Source organism: Stegostoma tigrinum, chromosome 31, assembly GCF_030684315.1.
Source record: "Stegostoma tigrinum isolate sSteTig4 chromosome 31, sSteTig4.hap1, whole genome shotgun sequence".
Lineage (NCBI taxonomy): Eukaryota > Metazoa > Chordata > Chondrichthyes > Orectolobiformes > Stegostomatidae > Stegostoma > Stegostoma tigrinum.
In genome coordinates, this window is record NC_081384.1 from 35,366,051 (window position 1) to 35,386,974 (window position 20,924).

The following is a 20,924-nucleotide window of genomic DNA, read 5'->3' on the forward strand; positions in this document are numbered from 1 at the left end:
ATTGTAGTATTTAAAATTGAGGGGCCTAGCTAGAGCATATATGAAAGTGTATTTCCATCAGCAGGGAGGTCAACAACCAGGGGGCATAGATTGTGAACTGATTGGTAGAAAGATTCGAGCGGTGGTGAGTAATTTTTCACCTGAATGTTGGTTACGGTCTGAAGCTCACAGCCTGAAAGAACAGTAGAGTTAGAAACCTTTTCACATTTAGAAAACAAGTATAGGATATGACCAAAAGTGTTGTAACCTACAGGGTTTCAGACTGGGTGCTGGTAGGTGGAGTTAGGCTGGATAATTTTGACTGGCATGAACATGTTACTGTAAATTTTCTACATTAATTTGTATGATTACAATGGTAGGAAGATCCTTGTGATATTTTGCTCGCTTAAAGATGGTATCTGTATGCAAATTATTTCTACAAATTGATTACAAGTGCAGTTAGTCACTACGAATCTGCCATGTACCACCTGAAGCAGCAACAAGGAGGGCAAAATTACCCACGAGAATAGCTGAATGTATCAATCTGGAGAAATATATGTAGGAGAGTGGAAGTGACCTAGAAGTCTTCAGCCAAAGAGAAGACAAAATGAGGAACTTAATTGTTATATCTAAGCTTTGTAATACGTACACAGTGAATGCTTAATATGGTGAGAAAAATATCCCAATCCCCTGCCACCCTGCTCATTTCAATGAGTGCACCATTCCCACAGTAACGCAAGAGTTGGTTTTGTGAGAGGTAAAGCGTCAGAGACTAGACCACAGTATTGGAACAGTGATGATGATGGAAAATATACTAATCATTGCATGGTTTAGTGAAAAATCATACATGTACCACTTTTCACAAACTACTTCAGAATTAGTCACTGTGATGCGGGGTAAGTTGCTTTTTGTTAGATAAACATTAAGACTGAACCAGTCACACAATCCATCTGTACTGAATATATGTTATTTCAGAGATAGATCACTAAGGTGTTTGAAGTACTTCACAAGGTTTTACTTAATGAACATTTAATGAGAACTCCACTGAACTTTCTTCATATTTTGTCAAAAATGTGTACAAGGAAGAAATGAATGATACAAAGAGTTGGAAACACTGCTTTAAATTTGTGGCCTGCATTTGAAGGCTAGCCAAAACATAAGTGATAGAAATTGGTTGTTATCTAATTAGTCCTCTCTGCAATACATCTAAACCTAGTCCCCTAGTGGGAAGAAATCCACTGCTCGTGAATTGGCAATCTCATCGACACAGGAATGCTGCATGTGACAATGCTGTACTGGTGCAGCAAAGTTATTTTGATATTAGATGAGGTATGCCGTTTCAGCAGCATAAAGGTTGCTCGAGAGCTGTCAGAACAGCATTTAATTCAGAAACTCTGTCACATGCTTCCATTTCTAACTATATAACGAAAGCCAGAAAATTAACTGTGATAGCTTCTTTTCCTGGTCCTTTATTTAACCCTGGATGTTCCCAGAGACCCTATCCCTGGTCACATCCTATTTAGCATTTCAACACTATCCCTTCGCAACACCATCTAAATACAAGTATTCACATGTAAACTGATGACACCCAGCTCTACCTCACCACCACTTCCTTCCACTCCTCCACTGTTGTTACATTATCAGACTGCTACTCAACTTCCAGTACTGGGTTAGTAAAAACAGATTCCAATTCCATATTGGGATGTTGAAGCCTTCATTTTCTGACCTCACTCAAATTGTGCTCCCCACTGACTGCCTCTATCCTCCTCCCTGGCAACAGTCTTTGATTAAATCAGTCTGTTCACAACCTAGGTGTCACATTTGATCTTGAGATGAGCTGCCAATCTCTCATTCATGCCATTACTAAAACCACCCTGCCTCAGCTTTTCAGCTGTTTTTTTAACCTTTATTCATTCATGGGATGAGAGCGTCACTGGCTAGGCAGCATTTTTTGCCCATCCCTAATAGCCCAGAGGGCAGGTAAGAGTCAACCACATTGCTGTGGGTCTGGAGTCACATGTAGGCCTGACCAGGTAAGGATGGCAATTTCCTTCCCTAAAGAATATTAGTGAACCAGATGGGTTTTTCCGACAATCAACAATGGATTCACGGTTATCAATAGATTCTTAATTCCAGATATTCTACTGAGTTCAAATTCGACCATCTGCCATGGCGGGTCTCGAACCCAGTCCCCAAAATGTTGTCTAGGTCTCTGGATTAGCAGTCCAGCGATAACACCACTGGGCCAATTGCCTCCCACATGTAAAAGGAGGAGGCAATGGTGTAGTGGGATAGCTTTTGTTGCCTCTGTTCCAACACACTCCTGATTGGTGTCCCATGTCCTACCCTCTGTAAACTTGAGGTCATTCAATAATGTTGTTCCTGAGAGTAGTTCCATTCCCTATTATCTCCTGTGCTCATTAATTGATGTTGGCTCGTAAGCAAGCAACATTTTGTTTCTAAAATTCTTATGTTTTCAAATCTTTTTACAGTCTTGCCCCTCCCTGTCTCAGTTATCTGCTGTGCTGTACAATTCTCTGAGATATTTGTTCTCTTCAAATTCTTTTTGTGTTCTTTATCGCTTTTACATTCCCAATTTTAGTGGCTGCACCTTCAGTTGCCTCGGCCCTAAACCGTGAAATACCTTCCATCCATCTCTCCAATTCTCTACCTTGCTTTTTTTTCTTTTAAGGCACTCTTATAACCTTCTCCTTTGACCAAACTTCTGTAACTTTTTTATCCTTATATCTCCTTATGTGGCTCAGTGTCCTATTTTTCTTTAATTGTCTGTGGAGTGTCTTGAGATATTTTATTACCTTTTAAGTATAAGTTGTTGTCTTTGTAGGTCGCTGCCTATCTGAAAATTTCTACGTTCGAGGAGATGGGACAAGAGTTTATTTCTTCACACCAGGTAATCTCATACTGTTTGCAGTTTAATGTCCTTTGTTTTAAGAATGTGAGAGTTGAGGGGATCACCACATTAGAATCAAAAGTGATTTGATTCACATCTGCTGTGGTGACATGATCCATTTTATTGACATTTTCTTCTGAGATGCTGTTTTATTGACCTAATTGGTTCCTAATATTGTCCATGCTGCTGTTTTGGAGTGAGTATTTCAAACAGCTGGACTGTTGGTCTAGCACAATCATTGTGCTTAGATTAATTTGATTTTCAAGTCCTGATTGTGACATTCCAACATCGATGTTCACCTCTGTTGATGGCCATGACAGACTCAGGGGATCTTGGCAGCCAACCGTTGCTGGAGCCACAGACTTCTTGTTTTATATCATTTATAAATTTACTAAGAATGGGTCAGTGGCTGGTACTTGATCGGATTACAGAGACAGCAAAGCTTCAGATCCCTTAACCTGTGCTCCTGCCTTCTCTCTCCAGCTGAACTCGATGAGCTGTTCACCTCTGCCGACTTGAAGAAAGTCCAGAACATCGTGGATCGGCGTCTCCAGGTTAACCGTGGCAAGCAGCTGACCATGTATCGGGTCTGGATCCAATGCAAGTATCGCAAACCTTTGGAGAAAGGAGAATGAAGATTCCTGACCTTGTGGGTCAAGCACCTCTGAATTCATCTGACTGAATCAGGGTCTCAGACAAGTTGTCACTTTGGTTAGCCTGCAGAGTTGACTTTGATCCTCTTGCTCCATAATCACAATCATTATAAAGTTCAGGATTGCCACACATTAACTTCTGTCTGTTTATATGCAGCAATCCTTGGATTATAGTTACCAGCTAATAATTGCTCTTTGTTGCTGGGGGTGAAGTCATGGCCAGTATGTTCATCTGCCAAACATTTTCTTCGAAATAAAGACCTGACTGACATTCCTTTCAGCTACATTTTTAATTACCATTACATGCTGCTTCCATCATTTTCTTCCATTCCCCAACATGTCTGTAGCCTCTGTGTCACTTGGGAGCAGGAATAGATCATTAGTCCCTTGATTCCAACCGGCCTTTCAGTCAGATCACGGTTGATCTGTACCTCAAATTCATTTACTCACCTCTTTTCATATTCCTTGTCAACATTGCCTAACAAACGTCAGTCAGTCTTAAAGTGTATCTGTTCAAACCTTTTGTTGAATTTTTCCAGATGTGTGGAAAAAAATTGCTTCCTGCTTTTGCTCCAAGATTACTTAGCTTTAATTTTAACATTATGTCTGCCTGTTCTTGATTTTGCTCACCAGAAATGGTTTCTTCACATCTACCCTATCAAATCCTTTCAATGTTTAGATGTCTTGATCAGATCATTTCAAAGTCTTCCATGCTTGAGGGCATACAAGCTAATTATTGAAAGAACCATTCTCTGCCTAACTAGTCTGGTTTACTGTCTTTGTTGAGCCCCTGTGAATGTAAACCATTGTGGTCTCAAAGTCGGAGGGCAGTAGACATAATGTGATTTTTTTTCCCTGTTACTGTGAAGAGGGTTTGAGCTCACTGCTCCCTGGAGAGATCCCCTTCTGAGCAGAAAGTTTGCACAGTGCATCCAGGATGTCTCCTGCAGTGGTGATCCAGTGGAGAGAGGTGAGTGAGTGTTCAGAGTAACCTTCCTGATTTCCATGGAGACCCAGGACCAGATCAGTTGCTCAGCACTCATTGGTTTAGCTAAAGCATTTAAAAATAAGGAATCTCACTCTCTGAAAATCATGCCTCAAATTTCTACGGTGGTAGAGGCAGGATTAAGTCTTCAAGAGGTAGTACACAACGCAAACTCAGAATCCACAGGCACCTGCCTAGGTTGAATGCTAGAGAGAGTATTTTAGTGGTGCTGTTTTCAAGCAGTTCATCTGGCTCCCTTGTCTGAACCTGTACAATTTATTGTCATCTGAGAAAGCTTGTCATCTTTTTATACTGTTTGACTCACGATAAGAATGGGAACACAATATGTTTTAACTGTACTATTATTGTTTTTACTAGTCTTATTGCAATAGCAATATATTTAATAAATTGTATTTTTGTTGCTATCCATTGATTTGAGCAGCCTACCCTGTGTGTGTGTGTACACACACTGCTGTTACGTGTAACACTGCATGAGTGTGTTTTCTTACTATGCATACGCTTTACATGAATATAACCTTGAGAGCATTGTTCATTGACCTCCTGGGGGATCACAATTGACCAGAAACTAATCTGAACCAGGCGTATAGCACTGTAGCATCAACAACAGGTCAGAAGTTGGGAATTCTGCCGCAAGTGATTCTCCTGACTGGCTAAAGCTCGCCCACAAGTGGGGAATGTGGTATACAGCTTTACTTGATCATCCACTGGCAATAACCATCCATTCCCTAACCACCAGCCCACTCTAGCTGATGTGTACACTATCTAAAAACTGCAGTGCAGGGATTGACCAGTTTTTATCTAACAGCATTGTGAAGGAACCTTCACCATAATGAGTCAAGAACAATGTCCAACCACCATTTTCTCAAGGGTAACTTGGGATGCGTTAGAAATATTGTCTGTCTTTGACATCTGCAACTTAAGGGCTGATGTTTTAAAATTATTTACTGTTGCTGTCTGTTCATTAATACATAACAGACATAGTGATATGTAGAACAAAAACAAAGTTGCTGGAAAAGCTCAGCAGGTCTGGCAGCATCTGTGGAGGAGAAAACAGAGTTAACGTTTCAGTCTGGTGACCCTTCCTCAGAACTGAGGAAGAACCCATTCTGAGGAAGGGTCACCGGACTGAAACGTTAACTCTGTTTTCTCCTCCACGGATGCTGCCAGACCTGCTGAGCTTTTCCAGCAACTTTGTTTTTGTTCCTGATTTACAGCATCCGCAGTTCTTTTGGTTCTTATATAGTGGTATATAGTTTAGTTCCCTTCATCCTAGACAAGGTCATGTTTATTAGGCTCTGTACTTGGGTGTCATGTATTAGGAGGAGATGTCAGTATCGTGGTAATCTCACTGGATGAATCATAGAATCCCTACACTATGGAAGCAGGTCATTCCACCCATCAAATCCACCACAACCCTTTGAAAAGCATCGCCCCCTGTATTTCTGACAGCTAATCCATCTACCCTGCGCATACTTGGACACTCAGGCAATTTAGCATGGTCAGTCCACCTAAACTGACATCTTTTGGACTGTGGGAGGAAACCAGAGCTCTCTGAGAAAACCCATGCAGACACAGGACAAATGTGCAGACTGCACGCAGACAGTCACCCGAGGCTAGAATCAAACCTGCGTACCTGATCGTGTGAGGTGTTACTGATTAAAATAATATCTTTCCCAGCCTTGTCTATACTTAACAACCAAACCCCAACAACTGTCTGCGGCAAAGAATTACATAGGTTCACTACCCTTTCTGAGGTTTAAAAAAAAATTTCGTATCTCTGTCTTAAATGGTTGACCCTTTCTTCTGAGATTGCACCCTCTGGTCCTAGACACTCCCACAGGGAAGAACAACCTCTCATTATTTACTTTGTCACAGCTACTGAGAAGCTGATGGAATTTACTTTAATAAATCTGAAAGAATTAATGTAGACTGTGTTTATTGACACCTCGGAAGGTGTAACAGTGGCAAAATCTCTGAAATGAATTGAAATAACAATACAAACCCTTAAAAATAAAAATGATATAAATGGAGAAAAAAACCTCAATAAATTGAAGTACTTTTAAATTCTTAAAAATTGGCTTCATATTGTGCATGTGCATTTTTTTTTAAATTTAGAGTTAGAGTTCACCCTTGGATAGTTAATGTCAGCAGAATGTGATGTTGACCAACATCATTGTAAAAACTTATTGGGTTCATTAATGCCACTTAGGGAAGAAGTATCTGCCATTCTTACCATCGACATATGACTCCAAACCCAGGTCAATGTGGTTGACTGTAAACTGCCTTTTGACACTGTCTCGTAAGCCATTCAGTTTAGGGACAATCAGGATGAATAACATAAACTGCCCTCCCAGTAACACCCACACCCCATTTGAAAAGTTTATTAAATAGCATTTTGTGGGCACATGAAATGTTCAAATTAAAAAGGGTAAGCTAATTGATCCCTCAAGCCTGCTCCAGCTTTCAGTGGTGCTTCAATTAGAAATATGCTAAATTGACCACTCTTTAACATGATGTTGATTGAGGAGTAATAAATGTTAGAACACAGCAAAGAACTACCCTGGTCTTTTTCAAATCGTTCTGTGGGATCTGTCGCATTCACCTCAGATGGCAGACTGATTGAGCACTTTACCTGGAGGCTGCTCCTGCTACTTGGTCTTCTGCACCATGAAAAATTAGCAGTAATGGGACTGAAGGTGGGAATCCTGAAATTTGATTCTGCCCACCATCATTTTTTTTGCCAACTCACCCCACTTCCAATTTGACATATGAAAATCAGATGTATTATGTCTGCCAAATATGCTGATTATATAAACATAGATAGGAAAAAAGTTGTAAAGAGTACATAAGGCAGCACAGGGATATACAGACATTAAATGATGGTACAAAGATCTGAGAAATGGAACATAATATAACAAAATGTAAAACTGAAATGGAACAAAATATAGCAAAATGTAAAACAGGAATGAAGAAAAAAACGAAGGCATATTTTCTAAATAAAGTGAGATTGAGAGCTCTGAGATGTGGACAGTGGGCTCATGCATGAATAACAAAAGATTACTATGCAGGTAGAACAAAATAGGAATGTTACGGAATGTTATCATCTATCAGAAGGGGGATTGAATGCAAAATATTGAGATTATGCTTTGGTCATACAAAACACTGGTCAGACCACAATTGTAATACATTGCAAATTATGGATTCCTTTCTTAAGTTAGCGTATTAATTGCATTGGAAACAGTTTAGAGACGATTTACCAGACTGATAGTTGGAATGAGTGATCAGACATAATGGGAACTGCAGATGCTGCAGAATCCAAGATAACAAAGTGTGGGGCTGGATGAACACAGCAGGCCAAGCAGCATCTTAAGAGCACAAAAGCTGACATTTTGGGCCTAGACCCGTCATCAGAAAAGGGGGATGGGGAGAGGATTCTGAAATAAATAGGGAGAGACAGGGAGGCATACTGGAGATGGATAGAGGAGAAGGTAGGTGGCGAGGAGAGTATCGGTGGGGAGGTAGGGAGGGGATAGGTCAGTCTGGGGAGGACGGACAGGTCTAGGGTGCAGGATGAGGTTAGTAGGCAGGAAATGGAGGTGTGGCTTGAGGTGGGAGGAGGGGATAGATGAGAGGAAGAACAGGTTAGGGAGGCGGGGACGAGCTAGGCTGGTTTTGGGATGCAGTGGGGGGAGGGGAGACTTTGAAGCTGGTGAAATGCACATTGATACCATTGGGCTGCAGGGTTCCCAAGCAGGATATGAGGTGCTGTTCCTGCAACCTACGGGTGGCATCATTATGGCACTGCAGGAGGCCCAGGATGGACATGTTGTCGGAGGAATGGGAGGGGAAGTTGAAATGGTTCACGACTGGGAGGTGCAGTTGTTCACTGCGAACTGAGCATAGGTGTTCTGCAAAGAGGTCCCCAAGCCTCCGCTTGGTTTCCCCAATGTAGAGGGAGCCACACCGTGTACAGCGGATGCAGTAGACCACATTGGCGGATGTGCAGGTGAACATCTGCTTGATGTGGAAAGTCATCTTGGGGCCTTGGATGGGGTGAGGGAGGAGGTGTGGGGGCAGGTGTAGCAGTGGTTGAGAACGCCCTCGACCGTGTCTCCTGCATTTCCCGCACCTCACCCCTCACACCCCGGCCTCACAATAACCGCCAAAAGAGAATCCCCCTAGTCCTCACACACCACCCCACCAACCTCCGGATACAACGCATCATCGTCCGACACTTGCGCTATCTACAATCCGACACCACCACTAAAGACATTTTTTCAATCCCACCCTTGTCTGCCTTCCAGAGAGACCACTCTCTCCGCGACTCCCTTGTCTGCTCCACACTCCCCTCCAACCCCACCACACCCAGCACTTACCCCTGCAACTGCAGGAAGTGCTACACCTGCCCCTACACCACCTCCCTCATCCCCATCCCAGGCCCCAAGATGACTTTCTATATCAAGCAGATGTTCACCCGCACATCAGCTAATGTGGTATACTGCATCCGCTTTACACGGTGTGGCTTCCTCTACATTGGGGAAACCAAGCGAGGGCTTGGGGACCGCTTTGCAGAACACCTCTGCTCGGTTCACAGTAAACAACTGCACCTCCTAGTCGTGAACCATTTCAACTCCCCCTCCTATTCCTCAGACAACATGTCCATCCTGGGCCTCCTGCAGTGCCATAATGATGCCATGCCTCTTTCTCCCCAGAGGAGCTCGAGCAGTTCATCCACTTCACCAACACCTTCCACCCAAACCTTCAGTTCACCTGGGCTATCTCCAGCACATCCCTCACCTTCCTGGGCCTCTCAGTCTCCATCTCAGGCAACCAGCCTGTCCATTTCAAGCCTACCAACTCCCACAGCTACCTAGAATACACCTCCTCCCACCCATCCTCCTGCAAAAATTCCATCCCCTATTCCCAATTCCTCTGCCTCCGCCGCATCTGCTCCCATGAAGAAGCAATTCCACTCCCGCATATCCCAGATGTCCAAGTTCTTCAAGGACCGCAACTTTCCCCCCACAGTGATCGAGAACGCCTTTGACCGTGTCTCCCGCATTTCCCGCTACACATCCCTCACACCCCGCCCCCACCAGAACCGCCCAAAGAGGATCCCCCTCGTTCTCACACACCACCCCAACAACCTCCGGATACAACGCATCATCCTCCGACACTTCCGCCATCTACAATCCGACCCCACTACCCAAGACATTTTTCCATCCCCACCCTTGTCTGCTTTCCGGAGAGACCACTCTCTCCATGACTCCCTTGTTCGCTCCACACTGCCCTCCAACCCCAACAGACCCAGCACCTTCCCCTGCAACCGCAGGAAGTGCTACACCTGCCCCCACACCTCCTCCCTCACCCCTATCCCAGGCCCCAAGATGACTTTCCATATTAAGCAGAGGTTCACCTGCACATCTGCCAATGTGGTATACTGTATCCATTGTACCCGGTGTGGCTTCCTCTACGTTGGGGAAACCAAGCGGAGGCTTGGGGACTGCTTTGCAGAACACCTCCGCTCGGTTCGCAATAAACAACTGCACCTCCCAGTCGCAAACCATTTCCACTCCCCCTCCCATTCTTTAGATGACATGTCCATCATGGGCCTCCTGCAGTGCCACAATGATGCTACCTGAAGGTTGCAGGAACAGCAACTCATATTCCGCTTGGGAACCCTGCAGCCCAATGGTATCAATGTGGACTTCACCAGGTTCAAAATCTCCCCTTCCCCCACCGCATCCCAAAACCAGCCGAGTTCGCCCCCTCCCCCAACTGCACCACACAACCAGCCCAGCTCTTCCACTCCCCCCACTGCATCCCAAAACCAGCCCAGCCTGTCCCCGCCTCCCTAACCTGTTCTTCCTCTCACCCATCGCTTCCTCCCACCTCAAGCCGCACCTCCATTTCCTACCTACTAACCTCATCCCACCTCCTTGACCTGTCCGTCTTCCCTGGACTGACCTATCCCCTCCCTACCTCCCCACCTATACTCTACTCTCCACCTATCTTCTTTTCTCTCCATCTTCGGTCCGCCTCCCCCTCTCTCCCTATTTATTCCAGAACCCTCACCCCATCCCCCTCTCTGATGAAGGGTCTAGGCCTGAAACGTCAGCTTTTGTGCTCCTGAGATGCTGCTTGGCCTGCTGTGTTCATCCAGCTCCACACTTTATCATCTTAGCCTATTTTCCAAAGATCTTTATCCCTCTGCTCCCTGCCCATTCATGTAGCTGTCCAGATACATCTTAAATGATGCAATCGTGCCCACCTCTACCAACTCTGCTGGCAACGCGTTCCAGGCAACCACCATTCTCTGCATAAAGAACTTTCCACACATATCTCCCTTAAACTTTTCCCCTCTCGCCTTGAAACTGTGACCCCTCGTAATTGAGTCCCCCACTCTGGGAAAAAGCTTCTTGCTATCCACCCTGTCTATACCCCTCATGATTTTGTAGACCTCAATCAAGTCCCCCCTCAAACTCTGTCTTTCTAATGTAAATAATCCTAATCTACTCAACCTCTCTTCATAGCTAGTGGCCTCCATAACAGGAAACATCCTGGTGAACCTCCGCTGCACCCTCTCCAAAGCATCCACATCGTTTTGGTAATATGGCGACCAGAACTGTACACAGTACTCCAAATGTGGCCGAACCAAAGTCCTATACAATTGCAACATGACCTGCTAACTCTTGTACTCAATACCCCATCCGATGAATGAAAGCATGCCATATGCCTTCTTGACCTCTCTATCGACCTGCGTTGCCACCTTCAGGGTACAATGGACCTGAACACCCAGATCTCTCTGTGCATCAGTTTTCCCCAGTGCACTTCCATTTACCGTATAGGTTGCTCTTGCATTGGATCTTCCAAAATGCATCACCTTGCATTTTCCTGGATTGAACTCCATCTACCATTTCTCTGCCCAACTCTCCAATCAATCTATATTCTGCTGCATTCTCCAACAGTCGCCTTTACTATCTGCTACTCCACCAATCTTAGTGTCACTTGCAAACTTGCTAATCAGGCCAGCTATACCTTCCTCCAGATCATTTATGTGTATCACAAACAACAGTGGTCCCAACATGGATCTGTGTGGAACTCCATTTTTAGAAACTCCCTTGCAATACAATGCTTTGTCTCCTGTTACCCAGCCAGTTTTCTATCCATCTCGCTAGTACACGCTGGACACCATGCAACTTCACTTTCTCCATCAGCCTACCATGGGGAACCTTATCAAATGCCTTACTGAAGTCCATGTATATGACATCTACAGCCCTTCCCTCGTATATCAACTTTGTCACTTCTTCAAAGAATTCTATCAGGTTGGTAAGACATGACCTTCCCTGCACAAAACCATGCTGCCTATCACTAATAAGTCCATTTTCTTCCAAATGCAAACAGATCCTATTGCTCAGTGTCTTCTCCAGCAGCTTCCCCACCACTTAGCATCAGGCTCACAGGTCTATAATTACCTGGATTATCCTTGCTACCCTTCTTAAACAAGAGGACAACATTAGCAATTCTCCAGTCCTCCGGGACCTCATCCGTGCTCAAGGATGCTGCACAGATATCTGTTAAGGCCCCAGCTATTACCTCTCTCGTCATAACCTGGGATGGATCCCATCTGGACCTGGGGACTTGTCCACACTAATGCCTTTTAGAATACCCAACACTCCCCCCCTCCTTAAGCTGACTTGACCTAGAGTAATCAAACATCTATCCCTCTCCTTGGTGAATATTGACACAAAGTACTCACTACGAATCTCACTCATTTTCTCTGACTCCTTGCATAACTTCCCTCTTTTGTCCTTGAGTGGGCCAACCCTTTCTCTAGTTACCCTCTCGCTCCTAATGTACGAATAAAATGCTTTGGGATGTTCCTTAACCCTGTTTGCTAAAGACATTTCATGACCCTTTTTAGCTCTCCTAATTCCTCATTTCTGATTGGCCCTACTTTCCTGATATTCTTCCAAAGTTTTGTCTGTTTTCAGTCACCTAGACATTATGTACGCTCCCTTTTCCTCTTTGCCAATCTCACAATTTCACCTGTCGTCCATTGTTCCCTAATCTTGCCCTTTCTATCCCTCATTTTACAGGGGCCTGTCTGTCCTGTACTCTCATCAGCCTCTCTTTAAATGACTCCCACATACCAAATGTGATTTACCCTCAAACAGCTGCTCCCAATCCACATTCCCCAGCTCCTGCCGAATTTTGCTATAGTTGGCCTTCCTCCAATTTAGCACTCTTCCTTTAGGACTACTCTCGTCTTTGACTATCAGTCTTGTAAAACTTACGGAATTGTGATCACTATTCCCAAAGTAATCCCCTTCTGAAACTTCAGCCACCTGGCCGGGCTCATTCCCCAACACCAAGTCCAGTATGCTCCCTTCCCAAGTTGGACTATTTACATATTGCTCTAGAAAACCCTCATGGATGCTCCTTACAAATTCTGTTCCATCTAATCCCCTAACACTAAGTGAATCCCAGTCAATGTTGAGAAAATTAAAATCTCCCATCACCACCACCCTGTTGCTCCTACATCTTTCCATAGTCTGTCTTCATATTTGTGCCTCTATCTCTCGCTCGCTGTTGGGAGGCCTGTAGTACAGCCCCAACATTGCTACTGCAGCCTTCCTATTTCTGAGCTCTGCCCATATTGCCTCACTGCTCAAGTCCTCCATAATGCCCTCCTTCAGCACTCTTTGACCAGTAATACAACTCCTCCACCCCTTTTACCTTCCTCTCTATCCCGCCTGAAGCATCTATATCCTGGGATATTTAGTTGCCAATCTTGCCCTTCCCTCAACCAAGTCTCAGTAATAGCAATAACATCATATTCCCAGTTACTAATCCAAGCCCTAAGTTCATCTGCCTTACCTACTACACTTCTCACATTAAAACAAATGCACCTCAGACCACATGGCCCTTTATGCTCATCATCTGTTCTCTGCCTACTCTTCCCCTTAGTCACATTGAATTCATTGCCTCATTCCTTACAGGCTTTAGTTACTACCTCCTTACTGCCCACTAACCTCCTCATTTGGTTCCCAACCCCCATGGGGTTGGCATGGACAAGATGGACCAATGGGTCAGTTTCCATGCTGAGAGGTCCAAGTCTCTCTCACTCAATTCCTGCCCTCACCACTCCACTAAGAAACTGCTCTTCACTTCACTCACACTCCTCTCACTGACCACGCCTTTGCTGCCTGCCTTGCTGCTTCACTCAGAGGGTGAGTCAACAAGGCTTCAAGGGTTGTGAGTGGAGCCCTGTGACAGTCAATAAGAGGGGCATCAAATGAGACGGGGGGGGGGGGGCAGTTGGGAGTGGTGCAGCACCACTGGAACAGACCAGCATTCAAAACATTTAACTGGGGCATCACTGGTATTGATGTCACAGGCACTACAACTGCATGGAGACAGGTGGTGATGTTATAGTCATGTCACTGGATGACTAATCCAGAACCCCACCTTAATATTCTGTGGTGTGGGTTCAAATCCAACCATGATAAATGGTGAAATTTGAATTCAATAAAAATCTGGTGCAATTGCTGGGTAATTACTGTTAATTGTCGTAAAAACCCATCTGGTTCACTAACGTTCTTTAAGGAAGAAAACTGCCATCCTCACCTGGTAACTCCAGACCCACAGCAATGCGGTTGACTCTTAACTGCCCTCTGGGCAACTACAAATGGGCATTAAATGGGCACCCATTCTGGGTAATCTTGTCATCCATGTTACTGTCTTTCACCACAATGTCACCATCTCAAAACCCTGCACACCGAAATTGGCAGGCTTTTGTTGGTGAATGTATTTTTAATTTCAAAAATATATTTTATTCATTAAAAAATCTTTATATAAATACATAGTTACTAAAGCAGGTTTGTTCTGTACAATTATTACATATGGAGAAACAAACAAACTTGGAGTTTAGCAGGTCCAGCAGCATCTGTAGAGAGAAATCAGAGTTGGCATTTCAGGTTGAGTGACCCTTCCACAGAACTGATGGTTGCTAAGAAAATGTCAGATTATATGCAGGATTTAGGGCAGGGTAGGGGGTAAGGAGTAAACAATAGGTGGGTTTAGAGCCCTAAGAGAGAGAAGAACAGTTGGGCAAAGGAGTAGGGCACAAGTCTCCTCAATACTGGGGAAATGAAACGTAGACTGGGTGACCACTTCACAGGACACTTGTGCTCTGTCCGTAAAAAGGACCCTGAGCTTCCAGTTACCTGCCATTTCAGCACACCATCCTATTCCCTGTCCATCATCTCTGACTCAGGCTTGCTGCAGTTCTCCAGTGCAGCTCAACGCAAGCTGGAAGAACAACGCCTCTTTTTCCAATTGGGGACCCTACAGCCTTCTCGACTCAATATTGTGTTCAATAAATTTAGTGCTTGAGCTCTCCCATGTCCATATCCCTACCCTGACACAACAGGCCTTGCTATCACATTCAACAACAACAATAAAAACAGAAGTTGTTGGAAAATCTCAGCAGGTCTGGCAACAATTGTGAAGAGAAATCAGAGTTAACATTTTGGTTCCGGTGACCCTTCCTCGGGCCCTGAAATGTTAACTCTAATTTCTCTTCACAGATACTGCCAGACCTGCTGAGCTTTTCCAGAAACTTCTATTTGTGTTTCTGATTTACAGCATCTGCAGTTCTTTTGCTTGTTATCACATAGTCTGCCATTACACACAGCCCATTGTTAGTCACTAACAATCCCCATTAATAGCTATTCACCTGCCTATCCAGGTCATTATTCACAGCTTTGACTGTCTATCTGTTCTTATCTCTCTATGGACTCTATCCCCACCTATCGTTTAGTCCTTACCCCCTCCCCACATCCTAACTTCTGCACATAAGCTGACATTTTCCTAGTTGCCATCAGTTCTGAGGAAGGTCACTCGACCCAAAACGTAAACTCTGCTTTCTGTTCACAGATGCTGCCAGACCTGCTAAGTTTTTCTGGCAATTTCTGGTATTTTTTTCTGATTTACAGCATCCACAGTTCTTTCGGTTTTTAAACATTGGAGTTTGACTTTCCCAATAGTTCCAGCAAACAAATTCAAGGCATTTCATGATGAATGGACACACACTTGGATCTAGACCACTAAATGGGCTTGGACTAAGCCTCAAACTTTACCTGAATTGTGACCCAAGTTCACACGATTCACTCAGCCTGTCTGTCGTGCTGGACTGCCTATTGTGATTGTTAATTCTACCGCTGGTTAGATTTCAGTGAATAATTAGGGGGGTTAGACACAATGTCTTCACGTTTAGAGACAGAAGAACGATAAGATGTAAAAAGGTTATTCAATGAATTTGAAGCAGCTCGTGAGAACGAGGATTTATACAGATAATCGCAGGGCCCTCAAAACTTTGCCAAACAAACAGACCCACGAGTGCACATGCATAGTTCCTCGAAAATGAAGTAGACAGGATAGTGAAGGCAGCATTTGGTGTGTTTGCCTTTATTGTTAAGTGCATTGGGTACAGGAGTTGGGATGTCATGTTGCGGCTGTACAGGACACTGGTGTGGCCACTTTTCGAATACCACATTCTAGCCTGGTTACCCTGCTATCGGAAAGATGTCGTTAAACTTGAAAGGGTTCAGGAAACATTTACAAAGATGTTGCCAGGGTTAGAGGGTTTGAGCTATAGGGAGAGGCTGAATAGGTTGGGGCTACTTTCCCTGAAGCCTCAGAGGATGAAGGATGACCTTATATGGATTTATTAAAATTGTGAGGGGCATGGATAAAGTGAATAGCCACTTTTTCTTTCCCAGGGTAGGGGAATCCAAAACTAGAGGGCATAGGTTTAAGGTGAGAGGAGAAAGATTTAAAGATTTAAAAGGGACCTGAGGTGCACCTTTCTTACACAAAGGGTGGTGCGTGTATGGAACAAGCTGCCGGAGGAGGTGGTGGAGGCTGGTACAATTACAATATTTCAAAAGCAGCTGGATGAGTACATGAATAGGGAAGGTTTGAAAGGATATGTGGCACATGCTGGCAAATGGCAAAATCAGTTTAAGATATCTGGCTGGCACAGATGAGTTGGACTGAAGGGTCTGTTACTATGCTGTGTAACTCTATGACTGTAATTTGTTGTCAAGGACTTGGAGAAGACCATCCCTCAGCGTGGCCACGCTGCAGGAATTAGTCCATCTCGAACTATATTCATGTAAATGAGTAACAAAGGAGTCGGCTGATTCTTTTGGATTCTGGGATTGCTGGTTGAACTGTACATGCTCAACAACAAGATTCTTCTAGGGGCTAAAATAAGCAGCAAGCCTGCTAGGACTGACTGAAATCTGCTGAGGAATTATATAGGAATATGGAAAATAAGAGCAGGAGTTGGCCAGAGATAATGGGAACTGCAGATGCTGGAGAATTCCAAGATAATAAAATGTGAGGCTGGATGAACACAGCAGGCCAAGCAGCATCTCAGGAGCACAGGAGTTGGCCATTCAGCCCTTCAAGCCTGCTCTGCTTCTGTTCATCTGACTGAGCAACATGTTGCTGCTTTCTCCCCATTCCCTCCAATCCGTTTAGCAGTAAGAACTATTTATCTAACTCCTTCATGAAAATACTCAATGCTTTGCCCTCAATTGCTTTCTGTGGCAGAGAATTTCACAGGCTGACCATTCTCTGAGTGAAGACACTTTTCCTCATCTCAGTCCTAATTGGCACACCCACATCCTTAGACTGTGAACCCCAGTGTTGGATTCATTGTTGACTCATCCAATATAGATGTTTGCTTAGAGAAACTCATTACATATAAGAAAATACAGGTCTCAAGCTCTTGCTGGCTTCAATGAGAACCCAAGACTTCTGTAACTGTGGAAATCTGATCTGTTTTAGTGTGCAACTGTGTGTTCAGGTCACCTCAGGCCAGACCTGAAGGTATTTTCTTTAAATAGCATTTATTAATGCCATATCCTTGATAATTACAAAGTAGAGCTTTCAGCTCTAAGCTGTTCCAGTTCCACCCCTCAAGCACAGTCTCTTTTAATGATTACTCAGGTCACAATTAGAACACTGCATACCTCAGAGGCTTGCCTTAAACCCTATCTCTACACTGAACCCCTCATATCTGATGTTGTGAGGGAGAAGTGGAGGATCATTTTTCCTCTGAGTATTTGTTTTATAACGAATGCAGATTTCCAGAAAGGATTCAAGGAAAAAAAGTTATTGACACAGACAATCCAAACGAAGCTGCGTCCTGGCAAATGAATGACATACAATTTGGTAATCTACTTGCAAAATCTGCATCCACTACGTCCACATCTCCAGTTACATATAATTGAACCCAAATGTTAAACAAATGTAGATTCTGTTTCTGGCAGGGTGTGAAATACATATGGATTGTATTAAAGACACTAACAGTCTACATCAAATGCCATGTTCTGGGGGGGGGGGGACTCTTTCCAGAGTCTACCGTTTCTGCCAGTTGGCAAACTCCTAGTAAAACTAGTTGTCTGGGTGATCACATTTGACTACAATACATTGTCCATTAATTTTATCCATATTATGGACTCTGCACTTGGGATATGCAAAGGTTTGTTAATATACGCTTTTTGTTTACAGCAAAGAGGACGATTGCAATATGATCGGGGTCTCCCCATTCCATTTATCCAATGGTACCTTCACTACAAAGTGTGTTCTTGATTCATTCAGACCAGGGAAGAGAGAAACCCACAGCTGGCGCATGGTATGATAGCATCTTCTTTGGATGCTACCATTAATCCTTCTTTTAATACTAGTCTACAGCATTTAATAGCAATAAATGGTGAAGGATTAACTGCCAATAAATCTTCAACAGAAGAAACACGGATTTAAGTAATAACAGTAACTTATTACATAACAGTAAAGTTACATTATTTTAAGATTAGGCAGAGACGTTGTTGTATCCTTACAGATAGTAACTTGGGTTTACAGTGTATGTTGTATGGGTGTAGATTGTAGAACTGACTAATAACTAAATAACAACTGACCAGCTCTCAATTGACCAGCTTCTCTCAGAAACAGTTATTATATATCAATGGGTGGGGTTGTTGGAAAGCTTCTGTGTTAACACTTTCAAGCCAAATTCCTCATAACGACATGTTCAATCCCAGCTCTGTGTCAAGCTGGCAGAGCTCAGACCAGGCAACTGAATTGAAGGGTAAAGTTATTAAAGGCCATTGCCCCTCATGGTAAGTGCAATCCATCATTCAGTGCAATGATCAAACTAGTGTTTCAGTAGCATGACACAATTCAAAGAAAGGCAGTGATGTTCTCCAAAGGTCCCAAGGAATATTTATTACCAAACACTTCATCTATCTATTGATTTAATTGTACTTGTGGGAGCTTCAGAGCACAAATTGGCTACTTCTTGTTCAAACATTTTCAGCAATATCTTAAAAGTAGATAATTCATGATAAATTATTTTGGAATGTGCTGAGGTTATAAAAGGAACTATATTAATGCAAGTTGTTGATTCTATCTATACAGTTGTATTGCACAATAAAGCAATCCTCAGTTAGGTTTCTAGCCTGGCAACCTTCCAGCATCCAAAAAGAAAGAATCAATAATAATTACTATAAGGAAGTGCTGTCTCTCCCACCACAAACATGCACCATTGTTTACTAATTAGATAAATACAGGCTATATCAGCATGGGCATCTTTTACAGCAGTGTCTTCTTTATACCTTGTCACTACATGCACTTCCCTTCTATTTCAGTGTCCATGTTGATACTCCTTGAATTCTGTGCCTGCCTGAAGCTGTTAGCTCTCAATTGCAGAGAGAATCCTAAAGCAAGACAGGCAGCAAATCAGTTACTTGTCAGCAGTGAGTAAAAGGTGTTATTTTACCTGATGTTCCATTGGCATCTTTGTTTAAATTCTGTCTAATTCATTCACAGATATGAATGTACAAGTTGTTGGCAGCATTTATTGCCTAACCTGAGAAGGAAGTGGTGAGCCGTCTATTTCACATTGAATGGCTAGGCTATTTCAGGAGGTAGGCATAGCTTTTCCCAGTGCTGGATATTACGCTAACTACACTATAATTTCCTGTTTGCCCTTCTCTCTCCCTCCTTTCTAACATAAGATTGTTACATTTGGAGTTTACTATATCTGCTGGCCCCCTTCCAGAATCAATGGAATGTTAGAAGATTACAACCAATACATTTATCATCTGTGCAGCCACTTCCTTTAAGATGCTAAGATGTAGGCTATTGAGACATGTCAACCTTTAGTTATTACATTCTTTCGTGGGATCAGGGCTTCATCAGCAAGGCCAGATTTAGTTGCCCAGCACTAATTGCTTCTAAACTGAGTGACTTTCTAGCGAGAAACCTTTATCTCTCCCATCCTCGATCCTTAGGCAGCTTGTAGTCATCATGGTTATCTGTGAGCTCTGCTTCAGTAGATAGCTCTCTCAACTTTGACTTAGAAGGTTGGGGTCTGAGTTGTACTCGTGAGACTCGAGCATAAAATTCAGCCTAATGGTCACCTACAGAAAAGGTGCAGACCTGCTGAAGGTGCTGTCTTTTTATTTATTCATACATGGACAGACACAGTGGCCCAGTGGTTAGCATTGCTGCTTCACAGTGCCAGAGATCCAGATTTGATTCCAGCCCTGGATGACTGTCTGTGTGGAGTTTGCACATTCTCCCTGTGTCTGCGTGGGTTTCCTCTGGGTGCTATGGTTTCATCCCACAATCCAAAAATGTGCAGGCTGGGTGATTGGCCATGCTAAATTGCCCGTAGTGTCCGTGGATGCGCAGGCTAGGTGAATTAGCCATAGGAAATGCATGGTTATAGAGTAAGGGGGGTGGGTCTGGCTGGGATGCTCTTCTGTGTAGGTGTGATGGGCCGAATGGCCTGCTTCCACATTGTAGAGATTCTATAATGGACTTATGGGGGCCAGTGGTTTGAACAGAAGCATGCAGGTGAGTGATGTTCCCATGGATCCACTGACCTATCTTTCCGGATATCAAAAGTTACAAGTTTGGAAGGCGTGGTCAAAGCAGCTTTTGTGAGTTGCTGCAGGTTATCTTATAGATAGTACACTTAGCTGCAGCTGTGCCTTAGTAGTGAAGGGACTGAATGTTGAAGGTAGTGCACAGGGTGACAAATCAAGTGGGCTGCTTTGTCCTGAATAGTGTCAAGCTTCTTGAATATTGTTGGAGCTGCACTCACCCAGGCAAGTGGGGAGTGTTCTATCACACTCCTGCCTTGTGTTTTGAAGGTACAGGTAGTTCTTCTATAATGCGTGTTTTGTTAACAAGAATTGCTGATGAATAGTGACTGATGAATAGTGGACACTTCTGCTGTAAGGGTACAGTGATTTTCTATAGTGACTTCCCTACAACGCAATTTTCTATAGCA

At 43.7% G+C, this 20,924-nt stretch overlaps 1 protein-coding gene across 1 annotated transcript in view; it reads left to right on the plus strand.

The window, feature by feature from the left end:
* The window catches only part of mettl2a (methyltransferase 2A, methylcytidine), a 49,766-nt gene extending 44,813 nt beyond the window's left edge, over positions 1-4,953 (plus strand). Inside the window, exons 8-9 of the mRNA XM_048560645.2 lie at positions 2,825-2,890; positions 3,374-4,953. Of these exons, the coding sequence (XP_048416602.2) occupies positions 2,825-2,890; positions 3,374-3,525 (218 nt within the window). The 3' untranslated portion in view covers positions 3,526-4,953. The remainder of the gene's footprint in view (positions 1-2,824; positions 2,891-3,373) is intronic.
* Positions 4,954-20,924: the final 15,971 nt, after the last annotated feature.